The sequence below is a fragment of the Triturus cristatus genome, chromosome 3_2 (assembly GCF_964204655.1).
Source record: "Triturus cristatus chromosome 3_2, aTriCri1.1, whole genome shotgun sequence".
Classification (NCBI taxonomy): domain Eukaryota; kingdom Metazoa; phylum Chordata; class Amphibia; order Caudata; family Salamandridae; genus Triturus; species Triturus cristatus.
In genome coordinates, this window is record NC_140584.1 from 739307424 (window position 1) to 739325346 (window position 17923).

The 17923-nt window shown below is 42.9% G+C and overlaps 1 protein-coding gene across 3 annotated transcripts in view; it reads right to left on the minus strand.

The window, feature by feature from the left end:
• The window catches only part of MFSD6 (major facilitator superfamily domain containing 6), a 400661-nt gene that overhangs the window by 129288 nt on the left and 253450 nt on the right, over positions 1-17923 (minus strand). For all 3 annotated transcript variants that reach the window (XM_085648803.1, XM_085648805.1, XM_085648804.1), the window contains exon 4: positions 7307-7468. In XM_085648803.1, the coding sequence (XP_085504929.1) occupies positions 7307-7468 (162 nt within the window). The remainder of the gene's footprint in view (positions 1-7306; positions 7469-17923) is intronic.

The following is a 17923-nucleotide window of genomic DNA, read 5'->3' on the forward strand; positions in this document are numbered from 1 at the left end:
CTCGCCCGCCTCATGACTATATATATCATTTTTCAGGGAAAATATAAAGTATTTGCTTATGTGTTGTCTGGTCTTCGCAGAGATGGTCAAGGAACGTAATGTTTCGGTCATTCCCTCATCACGAGGACAGCCACTGCTATCAATGAGCTGGAACAGCGCTCTGCCTAAATCCTAAGGCACTTCCTGCTTTGTAACCAAATTATTCTGCACTGGAAATGGCGGCTGCGTGCGCATGCGTGTTGGTGTCAGAACCTAATGACCGAGAGAGGACTAGAGTCGTATTGAGCAGAAGAGGCGATTACACGAGAGGAGACCCAGGCCTACACGCTGAACCCGGCTCCCCCATATCTTTGCGTCGGCCTCAGCATGATCAAAGCTATACTTATCTTCAACAACCATGGCAAACTGCGGCTCTCCAAATTCTACGAGCATTACATGAGTAAAAGACCGCTCCTCCCATCCCGGAACCATCGCCCAGAGCCATTGCACAGCACCAGCATCATACCGGGGACTGACAGCTCGCGAAGCAAACATCACGCTGCTGACTACTCGAGCAGCTGGCCCTGCCGGAAACACAAGAAGGGAGGGGCAATGACACAAAACCAACAGCACTCACGAAGGAGTGGAGTATTGTTAAAACCGGGGGTTGGGGAGGGAAGGCATGCAAGCAAAAGAGCACAAGGAGAAGGGACTGCGACACAGCAGACCCAGTGCACAGGTAGAGAACAAGAGCCCTGAAACTGCACCTTCAGTGCACATGGAGGGCTGCACTTTTACAATACAACCTTTAATGCACACAAATAGGGACACCACATGAAGTATATATTGCCATTCCCCAATGCATCACACATCCGGACGAAACTGACACAGTATCACCTGAAATATTGCCACCGGCAGCATCACACATGGCAGTGTGCTTAACAGCTCGGAAAGATCACAGCAGAACATATTCTACAAAGTAGACCCTCAGTACACAACCATCAACAGCACATGAGTTTGGGCAGTAATACTTTACCGTTAGCAACAAACAGGGCAGAGGCATTTTATTGTAAGGGCATCATGTAGGTTTGAATAGGAAACGCCATAACCAAGGAGGAGGTACTACTGGCAGCTGCAACCAGGAGGGGGTACATTCAAGCCATCATGAGGAATTGGCTTATAGGGAGTAAGAGCAGCGCTAGCGCAGCATCAAATCACACTGATCACTGAAAGAGGCATGTACAGCACCAAGTTTAATCATGAGCTATCAAATACAGTTCGTTATATAGTTCCAAATCTGCTAGCTGATGGAAACACTAACTCCTCCGCCTCTCATTTTAAATTGTCGTCCTGTATATCTATCACTGCTGATATTGTTTTAATATCTGTTCATGGATTTCAAGTTTTATATAGCAGTCACATTACCTTTCAGCAGCTTGAGTTCCCCTTTAGATAGGTGGGCTGGAGGGAGGGAAACTGTGAGAGTAGAGTCTTATAAGCAAGCAGTGAGACCACAGCTTAAGATAAATACGTTGATCTTCAGCCTTCTAAACTGCATAAAGTCATCATTGGGTCGAATTTTGGGCCTCCATTTGCTCCAACTTTGGAAAGGCGCATCAGTGAACCACTTAAAAAAACAAGCATTGAAAATGCAATAGGTCTCGCCATTGATTACGTAAAAGCTATTTGATTTGCTAATGGTTTTGTATAGCAAAGCAAATGGCTTTAACTTAATGGAAGGCGAGACCTATTGCATTCTTAATGCTTGGATGGACACTGCACGTACGAAAGGTCCGCATAACAAATTATATCCAAAGGACATAAATGGACCTATGAAAAACTGAAGAACGTCCTAGCAAAATACCTGTGCAGGTAATGCATGCCGCAGCCCAATAATACAGGCAATGAAAAAGGGGGGTAGGCAAGGGGGAACATGCTCCTCCGATAACAAAGCAGGCTAGAACACAAGACAACATTGTCTGCTAGAAGATTCTCAACAGGCACGTACTCCCCAAGGGGAGATATGAAAGAGTGCGCTTGCCCAAAGGAGCGTACCAATACCTAGACCTAGGAGGTCAACAAGATTGCATGAATGAATAAACCAGAATTACTGGGATATTCAGGAAAAACACTCCCACAAGACAGGTGAGGGATGCAATACCCATCGAAAAGCAACCATGGAACATTATATATATATGTAGAACACAGGTTCATACAAGGGCCGCTCAACAGCCATGAGGCAGGAAAACAGATCACACATCTGCCGGGAGGGAAGGCTAACAGGTCGCTCAACAACCGTGGAGGAAGGATAAAAGATCACGCATTGGGCGTTAGGAGGGGCAGAAGGAAACAGGAAAACCTATGCCTGTTTCCAAATCGGATGACCAGACCAACCCTTATTTCCCGACAGCCTTATTTCCCTCCTGAGGCGACAAGCCGGGAGGTCTGCTCTTGCTCTCTTGCCTGCTACATTTTTAACCATTTGGTTGATTTCTTATATGTTTTATTTGAACTCGTTTTTTAACTGCACTGTGTGCTTTGCTCTTGGCAGCTTTGGGGGCTTAGCGCTTGGTGTTTCAATCTCCCCTGGAGATTCTACCGCTTGTGCCTCACCTCCTCATTCAGTCGCTCCCGGGCAGCTCTCAGCTGAGTATTGACGCTGAGAGCTTGCTGACGGTGAGGCGATTGTGGCTTTGGCGGCCATATTGGGGGAATCGTAGCGCGAGGACGCGCTCTAGTTGTTCTATATAAGGGGATGACGTCCCCTTCGCGCAGTGGACGCGCATCGCGGACGGGCCGGACTCACGCCGGACTCATGCCAGTGTCCTGCCCGTCTGCGCCCGTCAGCGCCAAGGAGGCGCCAGGCACCAGGGATACTGCTCGGCATCTAGTATCTCTAGTCCGTCCCCGACTGTATTCCCTGAGTGCCCTTAAATCCCTGAGACCCCCCCAGCAAGATTGCCATCATACATTCACGCCTGACCAATTGCGCTATAATTTCATCTGTAATTGCCATAAAGGGTCCATATCTGCTCTGCCGGAGCCTGTCACCAACCTCTTACCGGATAAAAGGACGCGAAAAACCCCACTCTTGAAAGAACTTGGCTTCCTTATCAACACTCGCTCCCTGGTCAAAAACAACTTAGTGTTCAGGGACTTTGTGTCCCAAAGGCAACCCTCTTGGGTTTTCGTAACAGAAACGTGGGGCTCTGATTCTTCAGGCCCTGACCTGCTCAATGCTCTCCCTGATGGCTATACCATGGTCAGACTGGACAGAGAGGGCCGAAAAGGGGGCGGAATTGGCATTATTCATAAGACCGCCTTTTCCTGTCGTATGGAGTCTCTCCCCTCTCCTAATAATTCCTTTCAGGCCATGTTTTTCTCCCTCAGTTCCTCTCCCTCTGAAAATTTTTCCGGGGTTCTTGTCTATAGACCTCCTGGCCCTAGATCCGCGTTTGGCTCTGACCTCTTGGATGTCATAGAGCCCTTTTTAAACAGGCCTTCCCTCACTATCCTTGGGGATTTTAATTTCCACCTGGAAAGCAACAACTCGAGCGAGACGTTATCCCTTGAGGAGTCATTGGCCCCTTTTAACCTCCTTCAAAAGGTTTTGTCTCCCACTCATATTGCCGGTCATACGTTAGACGGCGTATTTACGAATGATCCCAGGCTAGAATTAGGGCCTCTCCTCCCTCTTTCCTGGTCTGACCACCTTGCGGTCTCCATGGAATTCACTCCCTGTGCCCCTTCAGCTTTTAGGGGAGTTTCAGACTGTTGGGTGCAGAAGAGGAATTTCCGGGGCCTAACTGATCTTTCCTTAAGCCCTTTTATTGCCAAATTTATGCCTCCCCCCTCACAGGACATTGATCTTTCAGCAAAGGAGCTTGCTAGCACCATCGCAATGGCAGTGGATACCCTGGCCCCTCTTAAATCGGTGTATTCTGCCAGGAAACGTCCCTCAGCACCCTGGTACTCCGACTCCCTGAGAATTCAGAGGCAGGTTTGTAGGAGGCAGGAGAGGCTCTGGAGATCTCAGCCTGACGCTTAAGGCCGGCTCAACCATAACATTCTCCTTAAGAACTATAAAGCGGCGGTTCTAGCCAAAAAACAATCATATTTCTCCAATCTCACATCCTCCCTTTCCTCCCCTGGTGAGTTGTTTAAAATTGTGGAAACCTTATCCTCTATTCATCACCCTGACCCCATAGTCCCTTCACAAGCCCTCTGTGATCAGATCTCTTCCTTTTTTCATACCAAAATACTCAACATCTACTCAGCTCTACAAGTGGACAATGTCACTAACCTTTATTCTCCTGACCCTGTGAACATGCCCCCTCCCTGTGAAACTTTTTCCAGTTTTCCTCTTCTTTCGGTCTCCGACCTCGAGAATCAGGCTCTCCCCTTGATCCCTGTCCGCTTAAGATCCTAAAAAACTGTAGAGCCCCCCTAATCCCTCCCATACTGGAGGTTATGAATAGGGCTATTTCCAGCGGAACCTTCCCTGCCTCCTGGAAATCGTGAAGCCTCTCTTAAAAAAGGCCACTCTGGATCCTGGGACTTTAAAGAACTTTCGCCCTATCTCCCTCCTCCCTGCCCCCGCCAAGATGCTGGAGGCTCACATGAATTTCGATCTCAGCTCCTTTCTTGAGAAAACCGGCCTGCTTGACCCTTCCCAGCATGGCTTCAGAAAGGAGCATAGCACTGAGTCAGCCCTCACAGTAATGGTCAATAACATCCGTGCCAGGGTCGATAGGGGTCAGACCACGCTTCTGATCCTGCTCGACCTTACAGCTGCATTTGACACCCTGTCTCCCCCCATCTTGGTCTCCCGAATAGGTGAGATGGGGGTGGAGGGACCGGCGCTCAGTCTCCTTACCTCCTTTCTCAACAACAGGGAGCAAAAGGTAAAACTGGGCGACTTCCTCTCCACTGCCAAGCCATTGCACTGCGGGGTCCCTCAGGGCTCCTCCCTGAGCCCTACTCTTTTCAACGTTTATGTGGCCCCTCTTGCTAGACTTGTTAGATCCTTTGGATTGGAAGTTCTTTCATATGCCGACGATACCCAAATTATGGTATCACTTTCACAATCGGTCGGCTCCACTGCTCTCAACTTTAGGAACTGCATGGGAGCTGTGGCAGGCTGGATGACATCAAACTTTTTAAAGTTGAACGGGGAGAAGACTGAAATCCTTGTCTTTGGGGGAAACAAAGAGGTCTGGTCATCCGATTGGTGGCCGCCGGCCTTGGGAGTTTGTCCACAATCCTCGACTGTTGCTCGAAATTTGGGAGTCCTATTCGACACCTCGCTGACTTTCGACAAGCAAGTGAACCGGACGGTCTCCACTTGCTGTGGGGTGCTGAGGGTGTTGAGAAAGCTCACTCACTACATTTCCCCCGACGCCCGGAAACAAGTCTCGGTTGCCCTTCTCTCCTCGCGCCTTGACTATTGTAATGCCCTCTATCTTGGGTTGAGCAACAACCTGGTCCATCGGCTGCAAGTCGTTCAGAACGCGGCAGCAAGGTTTGTTGTTAAGCCCCCAGACGCTCCTCCGGGACTGCCATTAGGAAACATCTTCACTGGCTCCCTGTTCAAGCCAGGATAAAATTCAAAATCCTGACCATCATCTATCGGGCTCTTCATGATGCAGGTGCAGAGGGCATTAGGTCTCTGGTGTCCTATTACATCCCAGGTAGAGCCCTTCGATCCTCCAGTATGAAGTTGCTCACGGTCCCCCGTTTTGCCAAAGCAAGGTGGGGAGGCAGGGCCTTTTTTGCCCTTGCCCCTAGACTCTGGAATGAACTTCCCCCTGATCTGAGGAATCAGGATTCCCTCTCTCTGTTTCGTCGAGCTCTTAAAACCTTCCTTTTCTCTGAATCCTATCCCTAAATTTTTCTTTGTTCTTTCTCTTCAGATGTGGCTGATCGTTGTTTTCCATCTTTTGCGCCTTGATGCCTTCGGGCAAAGTAGCGCATTATAAATCACCGTTCAATCAATCAATCAACCCTGCTGAGCATCTGCAGTGGTTAGTACAGTCAAATACCTGGGGTATGCTGTATATTTTCCAACATCAGAGGTGCCGAAACCACCTGGGGCACAAGTCAGTACCATTGGATTCCTTAGCTTAGGGACAACAAGTCTACGTGAAAATAGCCAATCCTACCTCTAGCCAGGAGAGGTGGCATAGCGCAATACAGCGTGCACCACCCAATCCACAAGATGATAACAGCCAACTTCACATCTTTCTCTTTCTTCTCTTTTGTGTTGTATCTCATATCTCCGCCTCACGAATCAGTGATTCTTGGTTTTCTCTCTGTGACACTTTTCTGTCGGCTGCTATATCTGACTATGTCAACTCTCTCTAGCACTTCTTTTTCTCTTCCTAATCTACCTTTATTTCTCATGTCTTTCTACATACTTCCACATACCTTTTCTACCTCACTCCTCTCAATGTATTTCCTCTGGCTCTCTATCACAATGTACCAACCCATCCCAATCTCTACACACACATTTTACAGTAACTTCCTTACTAATACTCCTAGTTCATCTAAGATACGACACTCCCTCATTACACTCCCTAAGTATCTCACCAGATTTGAAAGTAAACAGGGTGTTTAGGACTGAACAAAAAAGATTGATGTGAAAATGCCGGATAACTTTAATCATTAAAGGAAACCGCAAGGGACATGGCATACGGCTCAGAGAAGCAACTGTCCAGTAGTCTATTTTTAACAGAAAATGTCGAACAATATGAAGGCTTGACCTAAGAATGTGAACTATAGGGGGATCTGAAGGCATTAACAAAGTATTTGCCATGTTCTAAGCTTCATTATTAAAAATGTTTACCTCACGAAGGTTGAAAGCGCATGGGAATTTCCCTTCCATTTCGATCTGTGTACACTTATTAGGTCTTTGGAAGTTGAAACGAGACCTTTGGTGGGGAACTATACACCTAAAGCGGAAGTTAACAATCCTGAGTCTAAGTGGAAGTTCACTTTTATGTTCCCAATATTACTATTTATGTTCTACATAGATGGCATATGTAACAATTGTTGAGCAAGAGTTTGGAGGATGTTAATTTCGTTAATTATATTTTTGATTAGATTATGGACATCTGATCATGGCAGCAGTTATCCTTTTTTGGTGGTTCGTATTTGGTCTGATCACTTGTTGAAGTCACGCTGCAAAGTCAAGGTGATGTTGTAAAATGTAAACAAGTAATTTTATAACTGTCACTCAATAAAGATTTATAAAAAATTGTTATAAAAATGGTTTTATATTTCTCGGAACCATTAAACAAAGCAAAATAAGAATTCAGTAGCACCTTACCAAAGTAATTGACCATAACGCCACCTATCATGGCACCACAGCCACGGCCCAATCCTAAGTGAAGTCCCTGCAGGATCCCCTGAGCTGTGGTTCTCAGGGCAGGAGGCACAGCTGCACTGAGATATGAAATACAAGCCGCCCATATAGCTGCATGTGTCACTCCTGCAAAGAGAAAATACTGCAGTTAGCACACTTATCTTTTATGGTAAATGCTGCTGAAAACAGATAATAACAACAAAACATTGCAGAATATCATATTATCAAAGTTGAGAATAAACCATGAGGACCTCAGATAAGACTATCAGTTAGGAATATCAAGACATTAAATCTCTAATACAGATCCTAAAAAGAGTTTCAAGTACAAACAGACTGTATCTATAAACTAGCTTTCTTTAAAACTCAGAAAAACATTCTTTAGTTATTACATTCCCTTGCTCAGTAACATCACCATTGTTTACTATTCAATTGGTATGCCCTTATGAGGTTTAAAGGATCTTTGCAAGTACACAGCTGCAGTGGAGTGATGGGTGCAATGTCTTATAAAAGCTTTTTTTTGCATCTTAAATCTCATTGGGAATTGCCCAAAATTAGAAGCTCGGATAAAGACACGGAGGTAGGAAAATTGTTTCTCCAAAACAATGTCCAATGAGTCATATTGATCCTTTACGCACCAATTTAGCAGTTTAAAAATTTGATAGGCACAAGGTAGATTGAAGAATGCTGGGGATTCTGCACCAAAGCTTATACAGCTCTACTGTACATCTTCGTGTAGGTACATTCAGATTGTGGGGTATTAAAACCCTATTAAAAATGTTTTTGACTTTGCTCCTCTTTCAAAAACATTCAGAATTGCTTTTTGATGAGAAGTTGAAGCATTTTCTTCTCAAGACTATTTTGAACTTCTTGGGTAGTATGGGATTCATGTATGTACACAAAACACGCAAATCATAGTAAATAACTTGAGACTCCTATATCCGACCCACAACATATTCACAAACAATGAATATTCTTTGCTTCTAACTGAGGAATCCAATTTATTTTGCGTGGATTTGAGCAAGCTCTTTGATGCATAGAATTCTCTATCAAATTCTTCAGTTGTCTTCACTCTTTAGCTACTTGTGGTCTACTCTGCATAGTTTGAGAAGTGATGAAACAGAGGTTATGATTAGGATTTTATTTCTTTTAATGCTCAGCAACCCGTGTAACTTCAAACACCTACACTTCATATGTGCACCTAAGCCAAACAAGATGATCAAAAACAAAAAAAAACATCAATTTGGAACTGAACTACCAGTCAGCACCATCAACACATACAATGGCTATTCTTCCTTGGTCCTTCCTCTTTCTCTGCCATTTGGTGGCCAATTAAGTGCCTTTGAATGCAAAGACTGTTTTGGACGTTTGTTATCATAATTGTGAACGTTTTGGTGTCAGACTAATTAAAGAATTCTAAACTCCACTTTCTCAGTTCTCAAACCTTACAGAACAGACCATAAGTGATAAAAGAGTAAAGAAAACGAAAAAAACAAGTGTTACATTTTTTTAAGCACAGGGAGTTTAAGTGATTTGTGCAGAATCACACACTGTTGAGTTGAGGCCTGGAATCAAATCAGGCTTCCCAGTTACAGTAAGCCATATCTCCACTCAAAACTAGAGAGTAATGAGTGTTGACAAATGTAACGGACATGCTCAGAAATGTGTTTGAAAGCTATGGAAGGCCGATGGTATTAATAAATATAATGATGAGCAGATAGTTAACTGCTGAAATAGCCGCTGAAATTTACAAGGTGTGCGTGGTAGCATTAAAGTAAAGGACTGCAAATTGGGTTTTCGCAGTTGTTACAAATTTGCAAGCATCACATATTTTGGAAATTCCCAAAAGTGTCCTTTGGTGATAGCAGTGAAGGGAGCAAACACACAAGAAGTGATGCCATAGGCAAACTAAAACTTAGGGCAGACAGTAACGTGAGGTTAATGAAACTGAAATAATGTGTCTATGTGCCAAAGTAGAGCTGACTCTGAATAAGAACAAGAGATTAACTATGCAGAGAAATGAAGGTGGATGGACATGTGTCGAAGCATACTAATTGACCCTTGGTCTAAGCTCACTTTTATATCTGAAGAGATTTACAGAGACCAGTTTGAGGGGAAGGTAGTGTTGTAGAATAAAATCTTTTCTTAGGTAACATCAAGATACACATTTATTTAGATGCACCCAAGTAGTATGTTGACAGATTGAAAAACATCCTAGTCAGCCACCAAACTCCAGCTGAGACTGAAAACATACCCAGTATTTAAACTAATCTTCATGGTCAGAAATATGGTTTCCGTATGAGGAGGTCTGTACAACCATAGATTTTTACAGATTCTCAACTGAGCGACATTATTCAAACAAGGCTTCCTGCAAATAGAAACAGTCCCAGCCTCCTACCACATGATACAAACTAAAATGTTTAACTTTCATATTTAGACAGTGCCATAAGGCAAGCAGTGTGTGGGGACAGCAGAAATCTCAAAGCAGAAAAAGCTAGCTTGCATTCTCTAAGGAAAGAAGACCTGCACAGATCTTCCTAGTGTTGAGTAGGGGAGCACAGGTCAGGAGGTAACAGGACACAAATTTAAAACCTGCACATACACATTGTTCTCACCATGGGCACTATTGTTTTTTTGTTTATCTTCCATAATAGTATAAAGCAAATCCCCCCCCCGCGCCCCCACCAGTAAAGAAAGTGGGAAACCTATTAAAATCATAGGACTATTTGAGGGATGCAGACGTTTCAGTAGCAGATGTACTGTAGGTAACTATAGATTTCAGACAAAAATGGGTAGATTTTCATTCAAATACACTAGAGAGAAGTTACAAATTAAATCGAATTAGAAGGTGATCCTCGGTTTCAGTGTTTGTTAGAAGAAGATGGGTCTGATGTTTTGGAAAGAACGAGGTTTATGTTATATTCGGTTGCAACTGTATAATGTTTATTCTGCCATTTAATAGCCCCATATTGCTGGTTATTTGAAATGATATCAGCATAAAATATGCATGAGCACTAGAATTGTACCAGCAAAACAAAAGGTGAGGGAAGTTATAGGAGTGAAGAGGTAGCAAATGCGGTATAGAGATAGCATAGAGAGAGGTACATTAAGCCAGTGAAAGCCACTAAACTGGTAGCCTTCTAGTGGTATGATAGACTGCCGGTGAGAAAATACATGTAGGCTTTCATATTAGAGTTTGTAAAAAGGAATAATAGACACATTTACTCTTTCCACTGTAAGGAAGGTTTTTGCGGTTACAAATTGATGATGTAGAACCACAGGAGCGGTGGGAGGAGGAAATGGAGAATTTGTGTGCGTACTAGGATTGTCATAATTGACTGCAGTATTGTAGGTTAGCAAAAATGTAAACGGATTCTGTGCAAAAAGAAAGCGATGTGAGACAGAGAGGAAGAATATTGAGGGTTTGAGAAGAACAGTGCCTGGTAAATTAATTGAATTCCAGGGGTCGCGAACAGCTTTATTTGAGGTACTGACAAGAGATTGGTGAATATGGCCCATCTAAGACATTTTTGGTGGCTGGGATTGGATCAGTTTGTGGAGAGTATCATTAAGGAATGTAAAGGTTGTGCTAGCAGTAACAAGAGAAGATGCGTACCTCTCACAGTGTGATGAAGCCCACAAAACTAGCAGGGGAGCAAGTTAGGCAAGCTGTAGTACCACCATTGAGCGTAACAGGCTATGTAGAGCAGAATTTCTCATTCTGGTAGTTACTAGGGCATCATACATCGCCCAAACCACATCCAGTGCAAACTTGAGAACATAAGCAACAATTGGCAATATGAGAAGATGCTGGGATCTATAATCCACGAACACAGCAAAATAACAATCACAATGACACAAGAGGTATGCAACCCGACATCAGACTCAGTGAGCTGGGAGAGAGGATAGAAACTCAAGACAGATGTATACACCAATGATCACGGACTCTAGAAAAGGAGCTATGGTCTGTGCTTTCTGAGATGGGTTTGTCTTCTATGCTTACAATGGATAAGGTATGTGGAAGTTCTTTCTCTGTGAGGCTTATGAGCCGTTTGGTTACAAGTTAAGAATGTCGCTTCTTGGTGCTCATGTTCTCTAGCAATACAGTCATAAAACACATGAGTAATCCAATATTCTTTCTACAACGTAACCCAGATTACTGCTTTCCAAAGGCAGATATGCAGCCCTCCTGTACAAGTTATGTTTTGTACCCAGTTTGAGCACTGGGTGAAAATAATCCTGTCCTGTGAGTTGTCGAGGAAATAGGTAATCCTGTGTTTTACCTGTGAACACCCGTTTTACCCAGTGCATCACATTTACTGTTTAAAAAGAAAGAAATACTCAGAATATGTGCTTGTTGCAGCTGACAGTTTATTGGTCCTTATTGTGCTGCAACTGGACCAGGAAATGATGCTTGTCCCAGAAGCAAGCCCTATTAATTTGATAAAAGCCTCAGAAGCACAATAAATCAAGCTTCCGCTAGTACTTCCATAGCCCCTAAGTGTATTATGTTACAAAAGCAAGGAAAGGAACTTACCTCCTCCAGCATCTGAAAAGTCGAACATGACTGGAGCACAGATGACAAACTAAGGAGATCTGCGACACAATAAACAGTGACATCTTTTTAAGTATTCCCACTGCCAAGCAGTCTCCCAATGACTGATCAGCAGCTGACAGGGACGTCTTTCATAATGGATATGAAGTTTACTGATGCATAATCTTCTGGCAAATACTGGTGAAGCACTGACCCGGACTGCCAAAATTAAGCATCCAACATACAGGGAAATGCTGAAAGAGTAAGTCCTCACACATTGTCACAGCCAGTTTGAACTTTGAATCGAAGAAAAACCTGCCAATATCAAAAAATGCAGAGCTCTAAATTCCCAAGAGCATACCAAGATAACAATCACTAATGCACATGAGGTAAGAAACTGGAAATCAAACTCATTGAGACTGGACAGAGGAAAGAAACACACCACTGGTCAGTGTTCCCCTATTACAGAAGATGGACTCTGGCTGGCGATTTCTCAGATGAGATTACAGCCGATATTAATAACTGACAGCTAAAGGTATTTATGCTGTGTAAAGTTGCAAGATTGGGATGTCCCCTCTTGGGATTTCTCTGTTCTCTAGTATTACAGATGTGACAGAGTGAATGAGATCTAATTCAATATTGATGGGGTTTCAATGGACATGTATAGGTGTGAATAACAGATACCTTTCTGCAAATACTCTGTTAATTATCTGGGAATTGCAGACATCTTTAGATGAGGATGGCTACATTTGTGATACAGGAATATGAAAATAAAGACATCTGAGAATAGAACAGTAGGAATAAAATATTCTTATCAGTTCACAAAGGCTTAATGGAAATCTCTTAGATTTTTTACCTGATGATAAAGATGCAGTCCCTTAAGTATGTAGCATCCGATGTCACAACGTTTAATGAGATTTAATCAGGCTTAACTTTGAGCCAGTGCTGCTGCATTCTGGGAATGATGAGGTATATTGGGTAGATCTTCCCCTCTCCATGATGAAAAGGGGTGTCTTGCATAAAATGACTATGTTCCTGAGACGTCTGGGCGTGCTAGAGATGCACCCTATATTATCCCTAGTCAGAATTCATTAGGATCCAGGGCCTGGTATGGAATTTGCTCAGGCTGAACTGGGGCAACGTACTGCACTGATGTTGTTGTGCAGGTAAATATAGGAAGGTGGGCTTGGGCTGCAAGGACTATCAAGAAATATAACTATCTTCCACAGGTTATGATGGCGAACCACTGACTGTGTGTACAGAAAACTGTATGGGAGCAAAGGGACCTACAGCTGCCCGGATGACTTAGGGTCTGGTTTGGAGATCTGAGTACAGTATTTACTTCGTCAGGGTGACGGAGTATTTTACTCCTTAGCCCTAAATGAGTACCTGTACTCCTAATTTAGAGTTGTCTGCCGGCCCTATGGATAACTCTAGTCATGGACAGTAACCGTCATGGCGGTTCCTGTAAATGAGTTAAAAGTTTGACAGGCGGCAAGTCAGAGCGGGATATTGTTTTTGAAAAGACAAAAATTAATGACCCCCACACCATAAGAGTTTTTTCCGCATTTTTTTTAATTGTGTGGGAGTCATTTAAATGTTTTTATTATTCCTTATCACCAGGTTTTTCGTGGCTTTAAGGGTAGTAAAAACTGGCCATTTCACCCCCCTACTTTAAAAAAGGCCAATGCTCGAATGGTCCCAACTCTGACAGGCCTTAATCCATCGAGCCGTCAGAGGAGTATGGCAGCAATGGAGCCAGAGTATGCTCCATCGCTGACATACTTAAGGTCTGGCTGACTGTAAATCAGGTGGGCGGACCTTCAGTTTGGCAGAGAGGGTACTCTGCCACAGTTGCAACAAAGTACCTTGAAGATAAATATATTGTCAAGGTACCTATATCTGGAGTTATATATAGTAAAACTCTGTTTACCTATAGAAACATACCTTCACAATATTTTTGTCCTTGGTTTTCTAGACATGATATTTTGTACCACAATATTTTTGATTCCAATATTTTGTCTAAAATTCCCTTCCCAGCTAACTTTGCAGTGCGAAAGTATCCACCAGACCTGGAGCCTTGAAGAAAGATACAGGGAAAACCCATAGCTGCTTTATAGAAAGAATGCATGTCTATCAACCTACTAAGTGTAATTTATAGGTTTCAAATTGCATGAAGACAACAAACTAGGAAAACTGAAGGGAGGCACAAGGGTACCTGAAGTAGGAATCTATATTTACCTTAAAGATTTTTACAGATTAGGTTATAAAATTATTAGGACACATAGCAATTCAGATGTCAATTGCCTGCCTTGCATAACAGATACAGTGGACTTCAACGACATGATCCAGACCTTTTTGTTGAGGCTATATTTGAGGAAAATTCTTATGAAATATAAGGAGTGATTGGATGGATAATAGGCCTTGACACAAACTTTACAAAATGTTGTCTAAACGTAGCCTATTGGGCTTTAATAATCTGTTTCTTGCCATAGCAGTTTTGGTAGAATAGACAATAATGGCTTTTAAGTGGCATAAATGGGGCAAAACTAGAAAGCCACTTTGGTAAAAGTAAGGACTGTCACGAACACTGCATGTAAAAAATGTTGTATATGAACAAACAACACACACAAAAATGTGTTTAGATACAGGTTAATTGGGAAGAATAATCTTGTTGCACAGAGAGCGTTGCATGTCTACTTTGAGGTGAAGAAACAGGGCAGGTTTTTGGTTCGATAGCAACCTGCGACCGAAGCCAGTAACGTACATGGCAACTGACCACTATGATAAAGAATGCAGCTCCACTGAAAAGAGTCTAGAAGTGGGATCAACTTCTGTGTCATAGAGAATCCCTACCAACAGAATGTGTGGGGGCGATCGCTAATTGTAAATAATAATCTACCAATTGTGCAAGTACTATTGGCCAAGTCTGTTTTTTTTTTTTTTTTTTAAGTATGGTAGGTAAACTCTATTTGTCTTTGAGAACCATGTGAAAGGGGGTCTGTTTGTACCACCCACCTGGAAATAACCAGTCTTTGAGGAGGATTTCACCAATCTGTTTAAATATGATACTTGTACCCAATCCCAATATCATTGTACTGGGGAACTTTAGTCCTTGGGTCGATGATAAGCATAGTGCACAAATCTCCTGCTTTCTGGTTCACCTAGAGAGGTGGATAGTCAGTTAATGGCATCCAGCTCTACTTATGAGAAGGACCATTCCCGGACTTGGTAGCAATAACTCAAAACGTAGCCTGTCTAATATTGAGACATTTTATGTAATTCGCCTTTCTGCCTGGTCACCCCTCCAATTTTTGCCTTTTGCTGGACTATAGAGTTTTACTGGCTTCAGAACTCTGCACCTGTGCAAACCAATAGCAAGGGATTGCGTTCCTCCTTTAAACATGGTCCAATTGGCACACTGCTAATTGGTATATTTAACTTTAAACTGTAAGTCACCTGACATGTGGTAGAAAATGTACCTATGGTCTGTATGTTAAATGCCACTAGTGGACTTCAGCACCTAATGTGCCATCCACTATGATTGCAGTATAAATGTGGCTAGAGGCCTACCATTGTACTGGACTGTGCAAAACATGCACTGCAACCTATCAAAATAAACCCCTCTGTCAGGTAAAAACCTTCCTTTTAAAGATTAATGTCACACCTATGTAGGCCTTGTAGCCCACAAGGCAGGTTACATGGTATTTAAAAGTAGGACACGAAGAAATGTAAGGTTAATATGTCCTTACAGTGACCTGTCGATAGCCAATTTTATTGTATGATTAAACTAAAACCTTTACAAACAGCAAAGAAAAATAAAGTATACAATTTATCAAGATAAAACCATATGGTGAAGGCAGGCTAACTAGGTACAGATTTTTTTGAAATCCTGTTTTATAAAATAAGTAAGAGAACAAACGGAGCACATAGCAAAGCAGACTTTTGCGCTTAGGGTTAGGGCAATGTGCAAAATACGCAGAACACAAACCTGTTGCAATATAGATCTGCAAAAAACCTTGAGAAAAAGATTCCGCTGAACTATGTTTCAAAAAAGAAGGATAACAGAACAGTCAATGCATATAGCAAATCGGGCTTTTAAGCGAAGATTTACAAACCATGTGCAAAGATCAACAGTCAATACTAAACGAAAACAACTCACAAACTTGTCTTGCTTAGAGGCAGACCTGATGCAGTCCAAGCAGTGCATTTTTAAACAGAACCAGTGCAGAGAGTAGTAGTAATCAATTACAGTAACTACCACCAAACAGCTACTTTCACTGTAGGAATGCTGGCTGGCCCATGGGGAAACAATGAAAAGCAATATTAATGAATAATACTTTATTTCGGGATTGGGACAGTTCGAAAAATAATAAAAGAGCAGCTTTAGGCAGGGAAAAGGTAACTTTCTAAAACTTATGTTTCATTATTATTTTTAAAAAATCCTTCACACCTGAATAGGATTTTTAAGAACTTTTAAAACGACCTTTTTTTTTTAAAATAGTTCTTAAAAATCCAATTCAATGGTGAAGTTGGATTTTTAATAAATATTACGGAAAAGTAACTTTCAGAAAGTTACTTTTTAACTGCTTGAAGTTCCAAGAGGCTAATTTGCATTAGCTCTCCATCAGCAGCCCAGCCACTGATTAGCCCTGAATATAAATTGAATGTCCCCCAGAAGCAAACAGTGGGCTGACCTCAGTGGCCAGAGATGACTCCTCTGAACTCCACAGAATATGCAGGATGGGGACTGTGGGCATCTTTTTTGACAATACTGATCAAATCCTTCTTGACAGTTCTATTGAGCCACATGGAACACTTGGGGGTACACCTGAAAGGGGGAGAACAGAATGAAAGGACAATTCATGTGTATCCACCATCTGAGTGCCAGAGGACTCTGCTTTTGTCCTACCAAACATTTGTTTCTGAGTTTGTTGTGGGAAAAGTGCCAGCCTGGGAAGATACAAGGATTACTATAGTACACTCCCTACAAACACACACACGCACCCTGCCCTCAGCGCCCAAGGTTAGTTTGGCCTAAAACGTTTGCCTTCTTGAAAATGCCCTGAGACATGGTATTTTGGGCCGGTCTGCAGTAAAGCAAATAGGAACTGCTGCACAAGTGGGTAGGTTTACCCCTGGAAAATTATATCCCATTGGTTAATACACGCCCAGGAGTCATTTCCACCCACTAGCTAGTGCCAGGCATAAATGTGGCATGTCCAGTCTGGACCTGTGGAAGATGAAAAGAGAACAGGACCTGCTGTCTGTGGTCTAAAAGGAGCCCGCTAGGAATGGACCTGGTCCCTCCAGTACCCAAAGACGTGGTGGACTCGTTGGATAAGTTGGCTGACCTTCTGTGTGAAACAAGCTGCAAGAAACCTTTTCCTGGAAGTACCCAGATGACCAGTAGTAACTGGACTTGGACCCTGCTGTTGTCCTCTGTATAAACTTGTGAGGCAGACTCACAAATAATCACTAGAATAACCAAAACAGCTAGATCTTCTGAGCGCTATGTTGACAGGTGTTGATCCTACTTCACTTGTTCTCTGTCCCCAGGTTCTTCTCCCTGGTTCTGGGTTCAAAGTGGAGTAATGAGAATATTGCACAGATGCCCTTCAATCACCCCGAATGTGCTCTGTCTCAAATCTCTTATCCCACTGACAGGATAAGTCTGGCTTCTCATGGTTGCTTGTATGCTGTCCAGTACTCAGAAGGCACGCCTGCACACTCGTGAGAATATAGAAGCACCAGAATGCTTTTGAGGATTTCCTTCGACCAGGAAACTGGGTCCAGTTTGAGGCACACCCACTCAGCTTCTTTTTTATGGTCACCTGAGGATCAGCAGTCCCAATATGTTGCGATCCGCCTGACTATTGTTAAGTATAATCCATAGGGCTTCTCACAGTCAGTAGTTGCAAACAAGGCCAGATGAAACACAGTTATGCCCTGAACAGAGCAATTGACACTTGAATAGTTGCCACCCTGCATTCTCCTCTTTGATGAGTTAGGCTCATCCAGTTATGAGTCAGAAAATCAAATCAGAGAAC